We start from the raw sequence: 20,073 nt of genomic DNA, 5'->3' as shown, positions 1-20,073 counted from the left end.
GGTTCATGTTCTAACTGGAATATATGAAGAGGTCAATACTAAGTAACATTTTTTTTCTTGTGCAGTTTAATGCTTATAACCACCAATTTTTATTTCATTTGCAAGTCAATTATCCAAATTATTTTAGATGTGAAATCCAATCCTTCCAAACAATTTTTTTTTTAAATTGGAATGATATAGCAGTGGGTAATAGTCATAGGATGTAAATTGATACAGATTAAATATTTCTTGTAATTTCTTATGCAGAATTTTTATTAATTCGTACACTTATTCGCCATTGTTAAATAGATACCTCCACATCAGCCATTCAGCACTCCAGCTTTCCCTGTTACGGAACATTCTATTTTGCAGAGTATGTTGAGTTAAATCATGAAACTGACTGGCTGAAGAATTACTTTTTATTTTTGGAAAAGCATTTTATTGCTGTAGATGTATTGGGGAATGCAAGATGCTGAAGTAAAATATACAAAGATTTACAAAAATATTTCAGAGAGAAATATGGCTGACAGGTTAAAAAATTGTTTTTGTAATGTAATAAGTAAAATGAACGTATATCAAACTATTAATGTAAAAGTAAAAAATGCCAACAAAACAAAAGATTAAATAAAGTTAGACAAATAGCTTCAGTGAACTCAGATAATCTGCTAAAACTCAGTAACATGCCTGTTAAAAAAAAAAAAAAAGAAGCCAATACTCCTTGGTTCAAAAACAGTTGCTTCCATGAATCTCTGCCACCAGTTTCCACAACAGAATTAACACCATATTAAAGCCTCTCATTCATTTCCAAGACCAGATAATTCAACTTCCCATCCCCCCTAAACCCACAGTTTGTTATCCAGTTACCATGCAAGAATCTCAAGGCCCAGTGCTGTGACAATCACTAATCTTGCTGAGAAGAGATGACATTGCTCCCTCCATTGTAACAATTATGTTCTTCAAAACAACCAAATTAAACACCTGAGGTAAGGCAGGTGAAATCTGAAGTTACAAAGTTTCTGATTTAAAGGTGAGATTTCTAGTTAGATTTTGCATACTATAAAAATTCATTACGGTATAAATATTGCAACAATAGGCAAAAAAAGCTCTTCCAAATATAGAAAAAGTTACATTAACAAGGCCAACGAAGATCGGTAGCAATTCTTTTCCTTCAATCCTCTGTGGAATTTTGGCAGGTACTTAATTTACTATTATTTCTGGTCCAGATACTACTTCAAGCAACAGGATGAGTTACTCAAAAAAGATACTGGAGCTAAAGAGGAAATTGCTGCCCTAAAATGTCTCTTATCCTCCCTTCCACCCCACAAACAGCATTCTAAGAACTCTATGCCACTCACTGAAGTGACAAAGGACTAAATCACCTCCTTGATTAGTTGCACTTGAAATCATTCAATTATGACTGAGCTAAAGGAGATGGGAAAAATATAACATTGCATATGTAATTAAACTGTGTGTTAAATTATATCCCTTTTTCCTCAGCCTTCATAGATCATATGTCCTAGATTATTAATTCTTCAGAGAAGGGATAGTCTGTGTATATGGCACTTAACAAAACAGGGTCTCTGTGCATCTGCAATATCAAATTCATCATGACTCAGATTGCAATAAACTAGATTAAGGTATTCTGAAATTAAATGAATAGCAAAAACTAAATCTAAACAAGTTGAAAAATAACACTAATAGTTTAACATTAAATGAGAAAAATACAGCAGATTCAGTAGTTGTACATTCAGTGACATACAGTCCCAAAATTGCAATTTTCATGAAGTTGCTATCTTCTTCCTTGAATTAAAGCAAATTGAAATCAGATAAACACACACAGGCACCACCATAAATTTCTTCAGTGTAGTGTTAATTGACCCACTAACTGATTTCACACCTAATTTTTATGATCTTTAACCTTTGTATGAGTGCTCTTTATACACTCACCTGGAATAAGATTTTTATTCTTTTCCTTCTTTTCAATGTTCTTAAACCATCTATCAAAATTCCCTTCAGTTTTGTTGCATCTACACTACCTTACTTCCTACTCTCCAACTCTACTTCAGATCAGGATGCTGATAGTCAAGTGAAGTTCACTAAAATCATGACCTGCTGTATGCCAGTACTTCACTGTAAGCATGACACATGCCCAACCCAAAAGACTAAAACAACTGTGCATGTGTAAGTCACATGAACATGTGGCCTGATCAGGCAATATGGACAGGGCAGAACTGTTTTAGCCCAGATTGAGACCTTGGCTAGAGCAGTTTTAACCCTGCTTGTTCAATCTACACCAAACTGTATTAAAATTTAGTTTTAGCCCTGCTTAAGCAGTACTGTTGAACCGACTGAAAGCGCTACTGAGGCAGGGTAAGGCTACTTACCAATTAGAATAACTAATCCCTGAATATCAGATGGTATGTTCAAAAACTATTTTAATCTACTGCAAAGCTTGAAAAGGGTAGGTAAGTAAGGTTATTAGTTCATCCGTTTAAGATGGGACCTTTGAAATACAATTTTATTAAATTCTATTCTGAGGTAAAATCTTACCATAATATACATTTATTTATACCACACTAAAAATCTAGTTTCTAAGAATAACGACTAATTATCTTTTCTAAGTCAAATGATCTGCAGGAGGAAAGGAAGAATGTGGCTTGTGTCCAAGTGTTATTGTGGCATAATTGTATATGCTTGTTTAGTGTAATACTTCATGCAGGCAATGCCAAAAATCTATGTACTTATTTACATAATAAATAATGTGGTAATTTTCAAAGACAGTATTTAAGATTATCTACAAAAAGTATTTAATTATTCATTGTCTGGATTGAGCTGAAATCTTCAATATAAAAGGGAAAGGGAAAATTATGAATATCTGCAATAAGGGCAAATTATTTTTAATGTCTCCTGATTAGTTAATATGAACATGTTTTAACTGAACTGAAACCAAAATAAAAAGAGACTAAACTGTTAGCTGGCCTTACCAGCAACCAGCATTTTCAGTCAAAAAGGCCAAAAACAGCTAAGCTTTACATAGTATCACTCAATTGGTTTTCATTTTACACTGTGTTGGAAGCAAAACATTCCTTTTTAATAAAGTATACACAAATAGCCTCACTTAGAATACACTTTTAATGCACATAAAAAAAAGTATTCCTCTTACAAATTGTTTTGCAATCCAAATATACAATAGCTTGGAAAACAAGTATTTTAGAAAACAAAAGCCAATGTGTAAAAAGACTGCTTAAAACAACTAAAACAGTAAAGGTTTCTCTGTATGGCTCTGTCTTTACAGTTTTCTTACTGCATCATCAATATCAGAAATCTGTTCCTTCAGCAGGCTCCACTGTTCTGGATTTAAAGAAATACCTGAAATGCATTAAAAAAAAATCCTTAGTACAATATGAAAACTAAGGTCAAGATTTTGTACAGCTTTAACAATCTTTGAACCCAAAACAATCTTACTATGATGTCATCAATATTTTCATAATTAACAGTGTTCGCTGTAGTGAGTGTTAATAAATATTTTAGTTATTGTAATTATTCATTTATGATTATTCACTGGAATATTTACATTTCACTTCAGGTTAAACAAGAGATTAGTCTGTTTCTGAATGCTGTTTGCATGTAGGAAGAAGATATAATCTGGAGTGCAGCCCATTATAGAAACCCATCTACAGGTGTTATGTAAATCACAAGAAGCTACAAATGTAGCTGTGGCCCTGATGGCAAGCCTCACTAATACTCCGGATGAGCTGGAGAGGCTCAGGCTTCTTTCTTTAGTATGATAAAAGCCATGTCTTTGTGGACTGAGTTTGCACACACATGCTCCTACAGTCATAGATTCCACAGCAAGACAGGATCAGAGTGATCATCTAGCCCAGGGGTTGGCAACCTTTTGGAAGGGGAGTGCCAACTCTTCACCCTGCCCTTCTCCCACATGCCATGGGGCCCAGTGCCCTGACAAGGGTGTTAGGTGGGGGGTACTTGTGGACCAGTTTCCTGCTCGCCCCTTCCCAGTGGCATACCTGGGGAGGGCACTGGATGGGCCCTCCTCTGAGGTGCCAGCCCTCACTGACAACCCCAGCAGCCACCCCACTCCCACGAGGGCCCAGCGGTGCCCTGGGTGGAGGTGGGGGGGGGGAGTGGCAGCTGCACAGCTCCTGGCCAGGGCCAGTGGCGCGCCAACCTGGCCCCTCAGCCTCCCGTCCCCTGCCTGACACATGTGTCATAGGTTGTCAACACCTGATCTAGCCTGACCTCCTGTACAACGGGTCCCAGTGAACTTCTTCAAAATTCCTAAAGCATAAATGTTCTTCTAAAAGCTAATCTTGGTTTCTAAATGGTCAGTGATGGAGAATCCACTATGACCACTGGTAAACTGTTCCAATGGTTAATAACTTTCACTTAAAATTTAAGCCTGATCACCACTCTGAATTTGGTTAGCTTCAACTTCTAGCCATTGGATTGTGTTACACCTTTCTCTGCTAGACTGAAGAGCCCATTACTAAATACTTGTTCCCCATATACATTTAGACTAACCAAGTAACCCCTTAATCTTCTTTGTTAAACTAAATTCTGCATATTAATCATGTAAACATTTATTTTTTAAAGCACCATCAAAAGTACTGTGCTGTATCCAAACTGGTTACAGAACTGTTTATCATACTTCTCTCCCACGACACAAAATAGCATGACATTTATCTGTCTTCTCATGCACCAATCTGACTTGCACCTCTATCCATGTTTCTTACCCTTTTAACCCATTGTTTATTTAAGGATTTATTTAATTTTGTCTCCATTCATTCAAGGAGCAATGGCACACTCTGGGAAAACCTGTGACAGGACCAAGGCTTTTTTTGTACCCAATATTTTTATTATTTGAGAATATCAGCATAAGAACTGCTGTTGCATCAGCCACCTATGAACTTTAATCTAGAGGAAAAAAACTTTTCCTATATTCTTCCATGTTCTTGATACCAGCATTTCATATTCTGAGAATGCTGTCAGACAGTTTCATAAAGTTTTCAAAGATAGAGGGTTTTTTTTTTTTTAAGAAATCTTGAGCATTTTACTGAAACTGAATATTTAATTTTGCACTGAAAAATACCATCCATTACAAACAGCATCAAGCCCTTACAGTCAGAAAACATACAAACTGGTTTATGTCTCAATATTCTCACTATAATCAGCAACTTCATTTCTAGATGAATAGAACAACAAAATATCAAGTATTCTAATTTAGCATAAGTTTTTAAAGTGTGCTGATTTTAGTCAAAGCAATTCAAATCAATAGCAAAAAGACAATATTCATTTTAAGATTAGATTTTAGTTTAGTTTCCAAAAGAAAAGCTCAGTCATTTTTTATAAGAGAAAACAGTCATCTATTTGATGTAGTATTAGTTGTTGGCTACTTACCTAAAAATTAAGTAATATTTAGTAACATACATCGGCTTGTTCCAGCAGCAACTTACTTTACCAAAGAAACTTCTTGAGAGTTTGTAGTAGTCAAATTTGGTGTCTTACATTTCTAATTTAGTAAACATTTGTTTAGTCAAGCTGGATTTTCAAAGGGCCATATGGAATTAGACACTTAATTCCTATGGAATTTCAGAGGGATGTGGGTTTTTAACTCATTAAACTCCACTGAAAATCCTAGCCTGAAACTATAGTACAAGTAAATTTTGTTGGAATTACACCAAAACCAGTGTTAGAATGTTACCGTTTATGCTTTGCTTTCCTAATTGCTGAAGTAACAAAATCACAACTGAAACGAAGCTCTAATGTGATCTATACTAAGTCAACAGTAGGTAATGGCAAAACAAGTTTCTTTTTTCAGTTTCAGTAAACTGAGATTAAATGAGATGAACTGCAGAGAAGTTTTTTAGAATACTATGTCTCATCTGCCACCTGCATTTTTGTTAATTGATTGTTAAAGACAGATTTCCTACTTCCTTTACACACTACCAGTTTCTGAAATTAGAACAAACTAGTCTAGATTTAGATAAATGTCGTTTGTACACCTGCAGTAGCTTCTACTCCAGGAAAAAAGTTATTTTCTGAGCTCTATATCTGACTGGCTAGACATTTCCACCAGTCCACGGGCTTAACTTCAGCAGCAAACATGCATTTCTGGGTGGTTCTCTTCCAGCTCTTAAAATGTATTATAATGTACACATCTGAGTTGTTATAACCATGTCATAGCAGCATCCATCTCATTTGTACTTCAACACCTACCCTGGTACTTTAGATTGAGAATGCAGGAAAGAAAACAAGGGCAAGGAAGTGCTTTACACATCTACAATTTAACTTTGTTATTGGATACCACAAAAACGTTTCCTGATCCTTGTCAAACCTTGAATCACCTCAAACTCTTGAAAAATTTCTAAAATAAACTAGCTGCCTATATGAACCAAGCAATCTTCAACTATGAACTCTTTACCAAGTATACTAGTATTGACTACAAAGCTGTCCATGGTTGTTTTGGATTATGAAATGGATATTTCTTTGAGTTTGTGCCAAACAAATGATCTAACAAGTTTAGTTTTACTGCTGCTGCCGGATGCATCAGAAAGTGGTAATGATGAAGCTATCAACAATGCAGAAAGTGGTCATTCATCTCACCTGTATAATTCTAAAATTAACTGCCTGAAAACTTGGTTGACCCATAGATAATGCTGCCCACTGCTGCCTCGTGCCCTTCCAGAATGTGGAGAGTGGCTAAACTTAAACCTCTGAAAACCAGGAAATACAAAGTTAAGGTTGTGTTGCAGGGATGTGTGTACCTTAACTCTGCCCCCCTCCAGCTTGCAGCAGATACCAGGAATAGCTCAGTAAAAATGGTATCATAATAAGACATGAAGAAGGACTATGAGAAAGTGCCATTGTTTGAGTTGTATTCCAGATCTGAAATGCACCACCAATATAAAAAAATAAATAAATTGGAATAGCCATTGAGAATTCCAAACACCTATTTTCACCTGAACTAAAATTTTGGAATTAAATTTCTCATGCTTAGTCCCAACCCAAGAGGGTTAACAGAAGTTGACAGTTTATCAGCATGCAGATAATTAAAACAGGTTAGTTTTTAAACTTCAAACTTTCAATGGATTTAGTCTACACTGAGGATTAATACATTAGACACTGCAAGAAATTTAGTTAAAAAAGTCAAAACTGGTAAGTATGGTGTTTTGCTCAAACAGATGTTTATACCAGCAGTATAGTAGTTCAACCTGCTTGTGGTTGGTGTTTTTACTTCATCTGTCCATTGTCTAAACTAATTCATACAGGATGTCTTGGTTAAGTTCAAATCTCAGCTGTACAAGGCTGTCAAATCAATATAGATACCTGGACATCTCCATTATATTATGACGACCTACTGCACTGCCACCTTTGATAGTCTCTCATGGTCCATTTCAATGCCCATGATAGTCAATGAGAATCCTTCCCTAACATCAATGGGCATTGAATGAGCTTTTAATTACAAACTTCTAACCTTCAAAAACTTAAAAATTCTCATTCAGATGAAACTTCTCTGCTTCTCTTTATAACCCATATATGAAAATAACCAGCAATATTTAACTTTGTTTTTAAATATTTGTTCTACAATGTAATAAAAACACTAACATTACTCACCAAAAGATCCAGAATATTCAGACTGACAGAGAAACATATCTTCAATGTCATCCTTGGCATGGGTAAGCACACTTTTCAAAATGTTGTTTCATTCTTGCTACCAAGCCCTGCATTGTCTTTGTTACGCTTACACAGCATGTGATCCTTTCTTAATACTTCCAAATGATACAGGAATGTCTTCAAAAATATTCCCACATGGGACTTTTGCAGCTTGGAGACATGGTAGGTTTCCCCAAAAAAGGTTTAGTACTATAACTTACTGGTATAACACTGTAAAAATTAAACAAAGTTTTTCTGCAAAATTTGTATCAAAGCAGCTGTGTTTCCAACTGAACCCTGTCCAGCTCCAAAACTGATAATAGGTTATCATGCAGTTTATAATCTCATACAATAGTAACTTAAAACTATCTGGGGGAAATAATAAAAGTGCTAAGATTTTAGAGAAAACGCAACCGTTACTCAGTAGTCCAGGCTACAGAATATTTTAATACTTCTATATCTAAAGAGATAAGATGCAGGCTTGTTTTGATGAATGCTATATTGACTTCAATCCACTGCAACACAAACTTTTTTCATTTTAAATTATAAAAAGTTAAAGCACAACTTTCAGGCATAGAGTTGGAAATTCAGATTTAAATTTCATTTGTTCTAAAATTGCTTTTTTTAAATTATAGGGTTTTATAACCCCTGTTCTAAAACTATATTTTGCTACGGTACCAAAATAGACTCTTAGGAGTGGGAGAAGAGAAGGCAAAGGACAAGAACTGCAGCACATGCCTGGATTTTCCCCCAATATTAAGCCTTTCCAGCTAAAATATTTTAAAGTTACTTAGAAGATGTCTTATCAGGTAAGAAGAAAGTATAATCAAAGCACATTCAATTTTGCATTAGAACCAAGAATGGACATATAGACAAAGGTTTGAAAGCCTCATTATTAGTTGTGAATTGTACAAATCTGATATTTAAAAAATTCTCCAAGTTAGATGATTTCCATTTTCCTCAATAAAGTTAAGCAACATATATTTTAATGCTATACAACCAATGACCAAAACAGAAGTTCACCTTTTCTGCCAGGTTTCATTTCACCTTCTTGATCCAGCCAGTATTCTCTAATATCAATTAGGACTTTCCCTTTAAAGTCACGAACGCTGACATACCTCATTTTGCCAATCTGCCAATAAAACAAATAATCAGAACAATTTTAAGACATTTTACACAGTACAGGATTATTCATCAGTCTAAGCAGTATTAAATACTTTGAAATGAGGCACTGCATATTGTTGCTTCTTATTTTAGACATAAGTAGAAATGATTAGATTAAGTATTTTCCCAGAGAAGTACATCAGGACTAATAAGTGATGTCAGTATAAATGGATGAAGGACTTAAAATGCATTAAGAGAATTCAGCATTATTTCCTGCAAAAATGGGTGTCATCGAAAAAAAATTCATATGTACCTAAAAGTTGAATTCCTAATAAATATTGCCAACTTAATTACTGATATTTTCAAAAAGAAATCCTGCTTCCTCATGCGAACTTTATTAATGGAGGTAGAAAATGCTTAAAGATCGTCCATTCAAATCTGTTTTCAACCTATGACTAATGAAGACGATAGCAGAACTATGACCTTGTCCAGCTCTGTTTGAGACTGTTTCCATGTTTCCAGAAACCAAGTGAGATTTGCACAAGTTAAATATACAGAAATCCTTGAAGTTATGATTTTTTTCACTAAATGCAGGTGGTGGAGGCCACAGGCCCCAAACACACACAGATTACCTGATGTTTAGCTCAAGGCTAAATCCTCACAGAATTAGGTTAGAGAATTGGATATCGCAATCAAAATTAAAATCTAGGTGGCACCCAAAAGCAGATTTTGGATATATGGCAAGCAACTGTCTGATCTTCTAAGATTAACTGCACCTGGCAGTTCGAATGGTGCTGTCAGAAGTCACCCTCAGCACTGTGAAAAACCCTATGAAGCATTTATTGGTCACACTGTATTGGTTCCACTATTTCCAGACATCAAATTACATTAAAAGAAGCCTAAAGTACAAATACTTTAATATTGTGTTTCCAGGTAAGCAATTACTATACTTACCAAAGGAATTTTTAAGTGATCAAGAATGGGAGGGAACAGTGCTTTATCCCATGATTACATTTAAGAACCCCCTGATTTATCAGTGCCAAATTATGATGTTACAAGTTTGAAAGAAATATAAAAAAAAGTGAAAAACATTCCAAGAAGGGAGACTTTCATTCAACATAAAAAGAAAGAATATTTTACTGGTTTTCCTATTAATCTTCATATTTAATTTCAGCACTGATATGCCACCCACTGACATTGCTAACGGACAAAAGTAAGTCCAAACCAGAATCCCAAACTTTGGAAATATTCCGATTCAAATCACATTTTGGATACATCATTGTGTGCTCTATTTTTAAATAAAACAAGACTGCCTGAAGAGCTGATGTGGAATACTAAAGTTTAAGCCAAAGCATTTATAATTCTACAGTATTCACTCAAACTATTAATACAATTTGGGGATCACAGAGTAAGAGTGTCATGAGACTGTCTTGCCGCCTGAATGACTTATCTCTACACCTTAAATAAGGTCACTTGCACATAGATAAAATGAACATACCAGATTAAATGTGCTATTACCCTAAAGTTACATTCTAAAATATTTAGATATATTTTAAAATAAAAGTTTACACATCTACATTTTCAATTAACAATAGCAACCACACTTCAGAAAATAGTGCCATAGTTTCTCTATTACCATTAGGAAAAGGTTTTATTCTTTTTACAGGTATTTCACAGGTTTTTCTGACTGCATCTCATAAAGCAATGTTTAAAAACAATATTAAGGGGTTAATCCAAGGGTAGTACTCTAGCCTGCTATGTCAGAGGCCAAGATTCCATTTCAAATTGTCAGTCCCAAAACTACCTGGTTGAAAGCCTGAACAGCTCAAACTCACTACTTGCGTGAAGTAAAGAGAACTTCTAGGGTCACTCAGCAGCTATCTAAGTTGCAAGTGCATCCAGGCCTAGAAGCTAATATATTATCAAGTCTTTACTAAGAAGAATAATGGCCATAAAATGGGGCTTCTAGCAGATTGGGGAAAAAACAAGTATCCTCAGAGCTCTGCGATGCCATTTTTACACTGGGAAAATGCATTATTTTGGAAAATAACTCGCATGATTTGATGCAGCATTAAATATGATAGCACTTCATGCAGACATGAAAAAAGTCATGTTTAAAAGCTGTTGATCTTGCATAACCCTACGGTGGGCAACTCGTGAGAGATACAAAGGATGAAGCCCAAAGGAGAATTCACAGTCACAAAATGACAATGATATTCAGAGTTGACACTGAAAGTTCATCCTTAATTTGCTGTGTTGTGTTCAGCATTGCAAGAGTCTCCTGTGATTTCACAGACTTCAAGTGCTACAATAATCAAGAAAAACAGGCATAGGTAAAACAGTTTCTGTCTAGCCTCTAAATATAACTTACATTTTCATTATCTCAAGACAAAATCCATGAAAGCAGCTGTGTGTGTTAATTTCCTCAACTATTTTTTCAAAAAATCTCATGTAAGTTTATGAGAAGACATTAGAAATTTTAAATATTTTCATGTAAAATCAGTGCTCTTCAGTTCTGTAGCAGTTTCTTATCTCTGTTGTGGTATTGTGGCCACTGTCAGTTTTCCTCCAACTAAACCAAAATCTCCACCAATCTTGGGATAACAAAGTACAAGCCTTCTCCCAGTCTCTTCCCCTAGATACAAGCCCTCCCTCCTCAAGGTATGTCAAACTTCACCCTACTTCAGGGTAAAACAGCAGTGCACCTGCCAGACTTTCAGTCAAACAAGAAAAACAAAAAGTCCCACTTCCCATTTTCCATAAGTTCCAGTCTTGGCACCTTCAAGAAAGCAGCAGGAATCCAGTCTAACCATCAACTCTCCCTTGCTTTGTCCTCCACCCCAAACTACTTTCTTTGCCAGCTCTATGGCCTTATTTTTAGGCCTTTTTTCAGGCCCTTTCAACAAATTCTTCAAAAGTTCCTTCTACACTCCTTGTTTGGAAAAACCCTATCCCCTTCTTACTGTCTTAAAAAAGACTCTCAGCATGTATTCTCTCCTCCCCAATCTTTCTTGCAATGAGAAAGAGGAAGCTGAGGTTCTTATCTTCCTGGTCCTTTCTCAGCACACTGACTGGAGTAAGGGTTACAACTCCCAAGTGTCCTTGGGAACTACAATATCACGAATGCCTCACTGCAGAAACAGGATAGTATTGGAGCTTGGGCCTCTCTTAAGGAGCCCAGCACACACTGTTGGAAAGTCCAATGGCAGTCCTCCAGGAAGATCTGTATCAATCTTAAACAGTCAATTTTCTCTGAAGTTCTGTTGGTAAAAACTGAATCACAGAATAAAGGAGCACATATAAACTGAAGGACAAACTTATCCTGAGACCCAGTTCAGTACGGTGAGAGCTCTGACAGTTGCTCTTGATCTAGCTGGCTAAGCAGAGGAGAGGTCATACTTTGATTTCTGGGAACCTCGTAAAGAACCCTGATTAAAAAGCATTCACATATAGATCTTGTTTTGAATTAAACATTTACAGCCTAGTTATTCTATTGAGTTTACTACAGAAATGACTAACTCTCAAAAACTGACACTATAAACCAAGATAAAATATTGAGAACAAGTGATACAATCAATGAACCAATGTTAGATTTGAATGTCACAGCATAAATTATTTTACTCTACCAAATCCCATCATTGCTTTTTCTAGATATCTCACTTTCACTCTAACACTGTAATCCTATTTATCCAAAAAAATGCCAAGAGATTGAATGCTATGCTATACCAGGATAAGAAACCAAAGTGTTCAAAGTGCTCTTAATAAAGATTATAGAATAAATGCAAACTATAACATGCTACCTCAGGAACCCTTCAACCAACTGCCTCTAGAAGTAGAGTTGTCAATATTACCTGGAACATATTCTCATCTCTGTTGCTGCTTTCCTTAGAGGAAGCTGCACCTTTAGAACTTTCACCAGTCTTTTGTTTCTTTACAGGCTTTTCTGGAGCTGCTTGCTTTTTCCTCTTGGCCTTTAAACAAAAATTAAAAACAAAAACCACTAAACACAAAGCACATCTCATTCTATTAGGTATTAAAAAAGGGAAATTAGAGGCTGCAAAGAACTATTATATTCTGTAGTCCATCTCTCGACCAATACAAAACTCTTCAATATAGTAAATTTGGGGTGGGGTTTTCAAAAGTTCTCTAATATGGCCTAATTATTGACTCCAACAGGAACAGATTTAGGTCAACAGCACTTTTGTAAACCCAGTCTTAATCTTTTAACATGTACTAAAATTGCCCAGAGCAAGGAGACAAAATACCACTATTTCAAAAACTAAGTGCATGTGGGATGTTTTTTAAAAGTATTTTATTTTAGAATCCAAAGAAGATTTCAATAAAATCAAGGTAGACAAAAAAAAATTTTTTTTTTTTTTTTTTAAATACACTCACCTTTGCATCTCCACAATTCAAGGGAGAGGGAAGAGGAAAAAGAATGTTGCTATATCCCTTTTCCTCTAACTTCACCATTTTATTACTACTTATGTACATACAGCACTCGAAGGTCTTCATGTTTCCACGGCTTTAGTATCTACAATGGACTACAGAATATACATAACAAAAAATATGTATCATTGTGTCCATAGAAAACTCAGCCAGCATTTCAAATGCAGAATGCTCACTAGTATCATTTTAGCCTAGTGTGTGTATCAACTCATGATGGGCTTGAGAAGCTAAACAATCATGTTTCTCAACACCAGCTTTCACGGCTGTTTAGGAGGAAAAGAAATGTTAAAAGAGAAAGGGAACTAAAATACTTTTAAATAGTATTTTAGTCTGGATTTTCAAAAGTAACCTAAAGGAACTCCCTTCTGTGCCTTTGAAAATCCTGGCCTTAATTTACAGGACAGGAACATTTAGGAGCAGCTTTCATATCATAGCAACTTTGTCTGAAATAGTATTGCTATGTTTCTTATCCTGCAAATTGAATCACAAGCATACAGGGTGCTACTGGATGCTCTTAATCAAAAAAGATGTTTATTTTTATGAAAACAAATAAGATCATCACATATCCGGTCCTCACTGCCATACATATTAACAGGCACAAAATCAGAACACAATTGGTTTTAAATCACAATGTTTTGATGAGCTCAGGACTAGTGATTAGTCATGTCAACTGATGTTTCTCAAAGTAGAAATTGTTTCTCTACACAGAGGCCATTTTAAAAAAAAGTACATTTAAGAGTTTTGTTATATCTCACCATTTAAATAATTCTTGAATTCTTCACCTACCTTTACATTGAGTCCCATAAGTACTAATCTGAGTTCTGATCTACAAACTCTAATCTAATATAAATTGGTTTTCATTAGCCAAAATGCTAACATAGCTACACTACTGCACATTCTTTAATGTTTCACCATTACTTACTCAAATGTGCAAACAAACAAGAAAAAACTGAAAGGGGTCGGGTTGCTTGTTTATAGGACTGTTAATATTGCCAGTTAAATGTTTGGAGGCGAAGGTCACTTCTGAATGGTGAAGAGATTGCAAGAATACTAAAAAGGAGGAGTAGACATTATAAATAATCTAGATTTTAACCCAAATCACAAAACAGAGTTTTAAAGACTAGGAAAACCATGTAATACATACATTTAGCTAGCTGGTCACTGAAGACACTTTTTTAACTTGTTTAGAAATCAAAACTAACTAGAGTGCCAGTACCTTCAAATTTAGGCATTACATTTCTCAACTTTTCTAGAAAAGTTGTTTTACACAGAAAGCTAATTTTGACAGAAATTCTGGTTGATTAAGAAATAAGAAAACTAATTTATTCCAATCTTTGCAGACAATTCTTCTAGCAATATGAAACAGTTAGAAAAGGATTCAGATAGACAAATTAACCCAGGCCAGCATGTTCACTCTGTAGCATAAAAAAGAAAGTTTCTTTAAGATACAGTTTGAATGGTACCTCACACCAGTAAGGTAAAAAAAGATAGGGAAGAAGAGAAAAGGGATAAATGTTAAAGAAATTGTGATGAAAGAAGATTGTATGCATATATGGTGGACGTGTCCAGTCATTTCCATGTATTGGGTTGCCCTTAGTAACCAAATATTACAAAATATTGGATATCTATTACCAAATGATCCTTTGACAATCCACTTGAGGCTTCCTAGCATAAATGATCACACAAAGAAATGAAGAATTAATCTCTCATCCGCTAGTAGTAGCTAGACTTCTAATAGCCTCTCACTTGAAAAAAAGGAAGTCCAAAGCCAGGGGTATTACTCCAAAGTAAGAAAGGTTGTTATGGAAAAATTAACACCTCAATTAAGTATCCAACAAAGTAGGCAGAGAACAGAGAGTCTAAGTACATATGCCTAAAAAAAAACTACACAGCCATATAATTTTTTTCTGATTAACGTTTGATAGACATGCCTGATTTGACAGATATGAGTAATCAGTAGTTTCCATGCAATTTAATAAAATTGCCAGAAACAAAACATCCTGAATGGTATAAGAGACTCATTCTATAATATAGTAACACTCTATTAAATAAAAGAAGATTTGATGAGTATATTACTGTACGTTTCTCTACATCAAAAAATAAGCTCACTGTTGTAATAATCTTTTTTTTGTTTCTACTACTACATAGCAATGATTTGTAAACCTGTTAAAACTTCCCAAACAATAAATAGCTATACAAAAAGAATAGGGTATGTATGATTTATTTTCATTTACCTAGGCTATAACCTAGGCTGTAGTTTTTCAACTAGAAGGGCACTTTATTAGATTGGCATGGAGACACACTGTGAAACTAGTAACAGGTATTACGGCAAGCTTGGAAATTGGGCATAGAATGGAAGAGAACGTGCCAACAAGTTCAGCAAATGGGCCGAGAGAATCACAGGGGAAAAAAGAACCTTTGGTTTGTTTTAAAACTTATAGGGTATTCAGATATCCCAATGCTAGGTGTAACAGAGGTTGTCTGAGTATTTGCCAGAGGCTGTGCATCTTATAAAGTTTGTTTTAGTATTCTTGCTCTCACCACAGAGATCTACAGAATTCCAAGGACCTTGTGGTTAGATTCCACAAGTGAAATACTGAAGGAGACAAAACCAAATCAAGCTTAAAAAAAAGATTCATTCCATGTTTAGAAGCATCTCACCTACCAACCATTGATCCCAGTTTTAACAAAAGAGCTAAGCAACACAAATAGCATGACGTACTTGTTCTGGTAGAATATACTCTTGCCTCCTAATCCAAGCCAGAATAAGTTTGTCTGGTGTTTTGCTCTTTAATTACTAGACTAAAATGTAGTAAGCATCTGTGTCCAATATTCACCTTTTTGTCAACTTCGCTATCTGAATCACTGGCAGATGAGCTTGAAGACACAAGTTCCTTTGATTTAGGCATTCTGTGAAGAAGAAAGATATTGTGAAAATATTATACAAGAAACACTGCCCTTTATGACTGAAATGTACTTCCCAAACCTGTTTGTAAAGCCTCTTCCCTCATTTTATTCAAATCTCTCCTAAAGACTCATTATCTCCGGGAAGCCAACATGAAGTGGCAGGAAATTTCAATATATATGTCTGACTGAACAACTGTGTAATATATCTAGATAATGTAAAAAGCGAGTGAGGGGACAGAGAACCAATGGGAAATAACATAGGGCACAGGTTAGGAGTAGGAAGAGACAACATAGAGGAGCCAGGAAATGGGAATGTTGTGGGACTCTCAGAAGTTATCTAGTTTTTATTATCTAAGGACAATTTTTACTAGTCCATCTCCCTTTCTTCCCCCCTTTTGGATCCATTCCCTTCACCTGTGTATTGTCTCACTTAGGCCTTGTCTACACTAGCAATAATTCTGGCAAAACTTTTGTCTCTCATGGGTATGAAAAAAACCCATTCCCCCGAGCGACATAAATTTTGCCAGCATAAGCATTTGGGTGGACTGCACTTTACTGGCAGGATCACCCGCTCGTTTAGGTGGTTTTATTATGCCAGCAGGAGAGCTCTCTCCTACCAACACAACCACTCCTAAGTGTAGACTAGCCCTTAATTTGTAACCTCTTCAGAACAAGGACTCAGGGCAGGTCTACACTTAAAACGCTACATTAGCTTCAGAGACACTACTATGCTGAAGGGAGAGCCACTCCTGTCCAAGCAGTTAATCCATCTCTGCAAGGCAGTAGCTATTTCTATAGCAGAAGCCCTCCTGTTGAGATAGTGCTGTCTATACCAGGGGTTAGGTTGGTATAACTGCATTACTTAGGGGTGTGAATTGTTCATTTCCCTAAACCACATATAAATGTGGTTATACTTATGCAAGTTTATAGTGTAGACCTGGCCTCAAGTTTTTACTTGGAATACCTAGCACATTTTTGTGTAGTAAAAATAGTAATATACCACTCAGGAGATATATCTGCACTACAGCATCAGTAGAACTTATGTTGCTAACGGGGTGAGTATTCCACCCACAAGTGACATAAATGTTTATGTGCACAGCGCTATGTTGGTGGGAGAGCTTCTCCCTCTGACACAGCTTCTGCTGCTCACAGAAACGGATTTTTTTATGCCGACAGGAGAGCTCTCCCCCATCAGGATAGGGAGCCTTCACCAGATATACTGCAGTGGCGCAGCTATATCAGTGAAGCTTCTCTGCTGCAGCGCTGTACGTATAGACATGACCTTAGTCTAAGTTACTAACGATTTAATTTATCATCAATCCAAACTAATTAAACATTTCTATGTACATTTAAAGAAAAGTTTTCAATAAATGTCACAAAACATATGGGTACAGCATTATCTACTAAATGACTCCCCTCACTCTTATGTACGGTTATTTTGACTACATTTATTTCCAGGTCATAGAGAGATGAGCACTGGCATGGAGGTACAGATCCATCATTACATTTCTACCTATGATTCAAGAGATTAAAAGAAAACATGATGGTGTGGTTAAACCACATTTAGGTGAGAATATCTAAGTTGTATTCTCAGTTCTGCCACGTATTTCCTAGGACCTAGGTCATCTCAGGCAAACCACTTAAGGGCCAATTTTGATTAGTTAGGCATGCAAGGAAATCCACATCTTTTTGAATGCATACCGACAGATATGTCTACTCTGCAAATCTATGGAAGATACAGAATATGAACATCTACTATTCCATGCACAAAATAGGCAAAGAAGGGATTCTAATTAATTGCTTTTAATACTTTCCAGTCTCTGAAAGAACAAAGCAGAAAAGTATGTTATAAAGGGAAATATTTTGTAAGGAAGGAACAATGTTTATAGTGGGAGATTGGGGATTATGTGAACTACTGTTTACATCAAGCAAGGGGAGGATGACTACCAGGGGAGTAACAAGGTAGTGTGTTAGGAAGAAGGCACAATGATATAAGGAATGAATACACATGGGGAAGAAGAGCATATCAGGTGAAAAAGTAAGTCAGTGTGAGAGGAAATGGAATGCAGGTGATAGAGAATGGGAAATTGGAATGTGCTGGGGGTTAGAAAAGAGATGAGATGAAAAGACTGGTTTATAATGTTATAGGGTTTATAATGTTATATGTGTTTAAGAGCAGGACCCACTGTGTGGGTAGGGAACAGGATGAAAGAAGGTAGACCAGTGAGTCTAATACAGCATGCAGGAAAGGAAGTGCAGGCAATGGTACAGAATTTAAAGGGCAGAATGAGAGAACGGTCAAGAATCAGAACAGAGTGAGGAGTCAGAGAACCAATGGAAAATAATATAGGGCATAGGTTAGAATTAGGGAGAGCCAATATAGAGGAACAGGGAAATGGGAATGGTGTGGGACACTCAGAAGAGGTTATTTAGTATGCAGGGATAGAAAGGAGACAGGGCACCAAGCAGGTGGATATGGGTCACGACTGAGGAAAGGAGGAGATGGGGCACCCAAAGGTAAATGGGGTGGGGAAGAGCCATTGAGGGGGGTGAGAAAGGCCGGGTCACTGGGTAGAGAATGGAGACAATTGGGGACAGCCTAGAAACAGGGCAGAAAGGGGGGGAGGCTGTTCCCAGCCGCCATTTTCTCCCTCCTTCAGACGCTCTCTTTGCCCGCACCCCCAACTGAATGGAGAATGGGGGGACGACAGGAGTCACGCAGTGGGGCGAGACGGGTCCCTGAAGGATCAATGAACGGGGGCGGCTCACGGCGTGGGGGGCCGGCATGTCACGGAGTGGGGGAGGGTCGCGCCGCGCAGTGGGGGATGGGGCGGGCGGTTCCCCGCCGCCATTTTCTCCCTCACTCGGATGCTTTTTCTTTGCCCCCCAACATGGCAGCGTCTCTTCTGTCGCCGCGGCTTATCCCGCTCGGGGCCCGCACCAACAGTGAGCGGGGAGAGGAGAGAGGTGGTCCTACACTCACGGCACTAGTCAGCGCAGGAGCTCGGCGGGAATCCCGCGGGCCGACCCTTCCCTAGCGCTCGAGAGGCAACGGCCCATCCTCCGAGCGGGGAGCAACCAGAGCAAACCATCCCTTCTCCGGCTCCTGAGCTAAGGGTGGGTGGGTGCGGGGGGAGATAAGATGGCGGCGGGTGCCAAGCATGCAGCCCGGGGGGGGGGAGGGGGGCCGAAGCGAGGTGCTACTCACGTCCCGCTCTGCTGCGTACTCCTCTCTTCTCCGAACCTGAGAAACGGAAATGACGTTGAGCGATGCACCCAGCAAGTCCCACCCACCCATCGCGTGACTGCGTCCCGTTTCCGCCGCAGCGCGTCACCGTCGGTGCAACGGAGGGAGGGTTTTCCCCTCTAACCGTCCGTTATTAGTATTCCACACAGAACTCACTAGGTGACCGTGGCACGGCTTCCCTTCCCGTGCCGGCGTAGAAGGGAACAGGCCCAGAGAACGGGTCTGGCTTGTCCTCCACATCCCATGGCCTGGGCAGGAGCTGAGCCCTTCTCCCCCCTTCAGCCAGAGCCTGGGTGCGGGCTAACTCACACCCTCTTCTCCAAGGCCCCTGCCTTGGTCTCCACCGCACCCCAAAGGGAGACTGGGCACGTCAAGAGCAGGGCCGGGCACACTGTGTCTGGTCTGGGGGACTGCTAGCACCGTGCTGGTTATCTCAGCAGAGATCAAGGACTAAATAGATGTGGGGAGCAAACTAGTTTCACATCCTCAGCGGTGGCCTTTCTGAGCTGTGGGATTAGCAGTTAAGTGGAGCCCTCGTACAGCCGTGCACTGCAGCAACATGGCTCATGGGGCCCCATCGCTTACTGTAGAATTTGCACTAGGCTAAGACATCTCTAGAAGTATGTCTCCACTGCACAGTGAAGTCGATTTATTTTAATTAATGCATTTTATTTTAAATCAACTTTCACCTGCTGAATTTTAGAAGTGGAGGA

The 20,073-nt window shown here is 37.7% G+C and overlaps 1 protein-coding gene across 1 annotated transcript; it reads right to left on the bottom strand.

The window, feature by feature from the left end:
- Positions 1–3,092: 3,092 nt before the first annotated feature.
- SUB1 (SUB1 regulator of transcription) lies at positions 3,093–19,399 on the bottom strand. Its single transcript, XM_067545482.1, has 5 exons — positions 19,322–19,399; positions 16,044–16,116; positions 12,609–12,728; positions 8,677–8,785; positions 3,093–3,348 (listed from the first exon to the last, which is right to left on the bottom strand). Exons 2-5 carry the CDS (start codon positions 16,113–16,115, stop codon positions 3,269–3,271), a joined length of 381 nt encoding a protein of 126 aa, XP_067401583.1. The 5' UTR covers position 16,116; positions 19,322–19,399; the 3' UTR covers positions 3,093–3,268.
- Positions 19,400–20,073: the final 674 nt, after the last annotated feature.

Source organism: Emydura macquarii, unplaced genomic scaffold, assembly GCF_026122565.2.
Source record: "Emydura macquarii macquarii isolate MOO-44397 ecotype Brisbane River unplaced genomic scaffold, CSIRO-AGI_Emac_v2 contig_1045, whole genome shotgun sequence".
Lineage (NCBI taxonomy): Eukaryota > Metazoa > Chordata > Testudines > Chelidae > Emydura > Emydura macquarii.
Note: the sequence above shows the minus strand (reverse complement) of the source record. Positions and strands in the feature narration are given on the sequence as shown.

Bases quoted from the DNA above. Each gene is read 5' to 3' on its own strand.
- SUB1 (XM_067545482.1), bottom strand. From the start codon at position 16,115: ATGCCTAAATCAAAGGAACTTGTGTCTTCAAGCTCATCTGCCAGTGAT. The intron at 12,729-16,043 runs GTGAATATTGGA...TTTTGTTTAAAG, and splicing joins ATAGCGAAGTTGACAAAAAG to GCCAAGAGGAAAAAGCAAGC. The intron at 3,349-8,676 runs GTGAACTTCTGT...AATGCATTTCAG, and splicing joins AATGAAACCTGGCAGAAAAG to GTATTTCTTTAAATCCAGAA.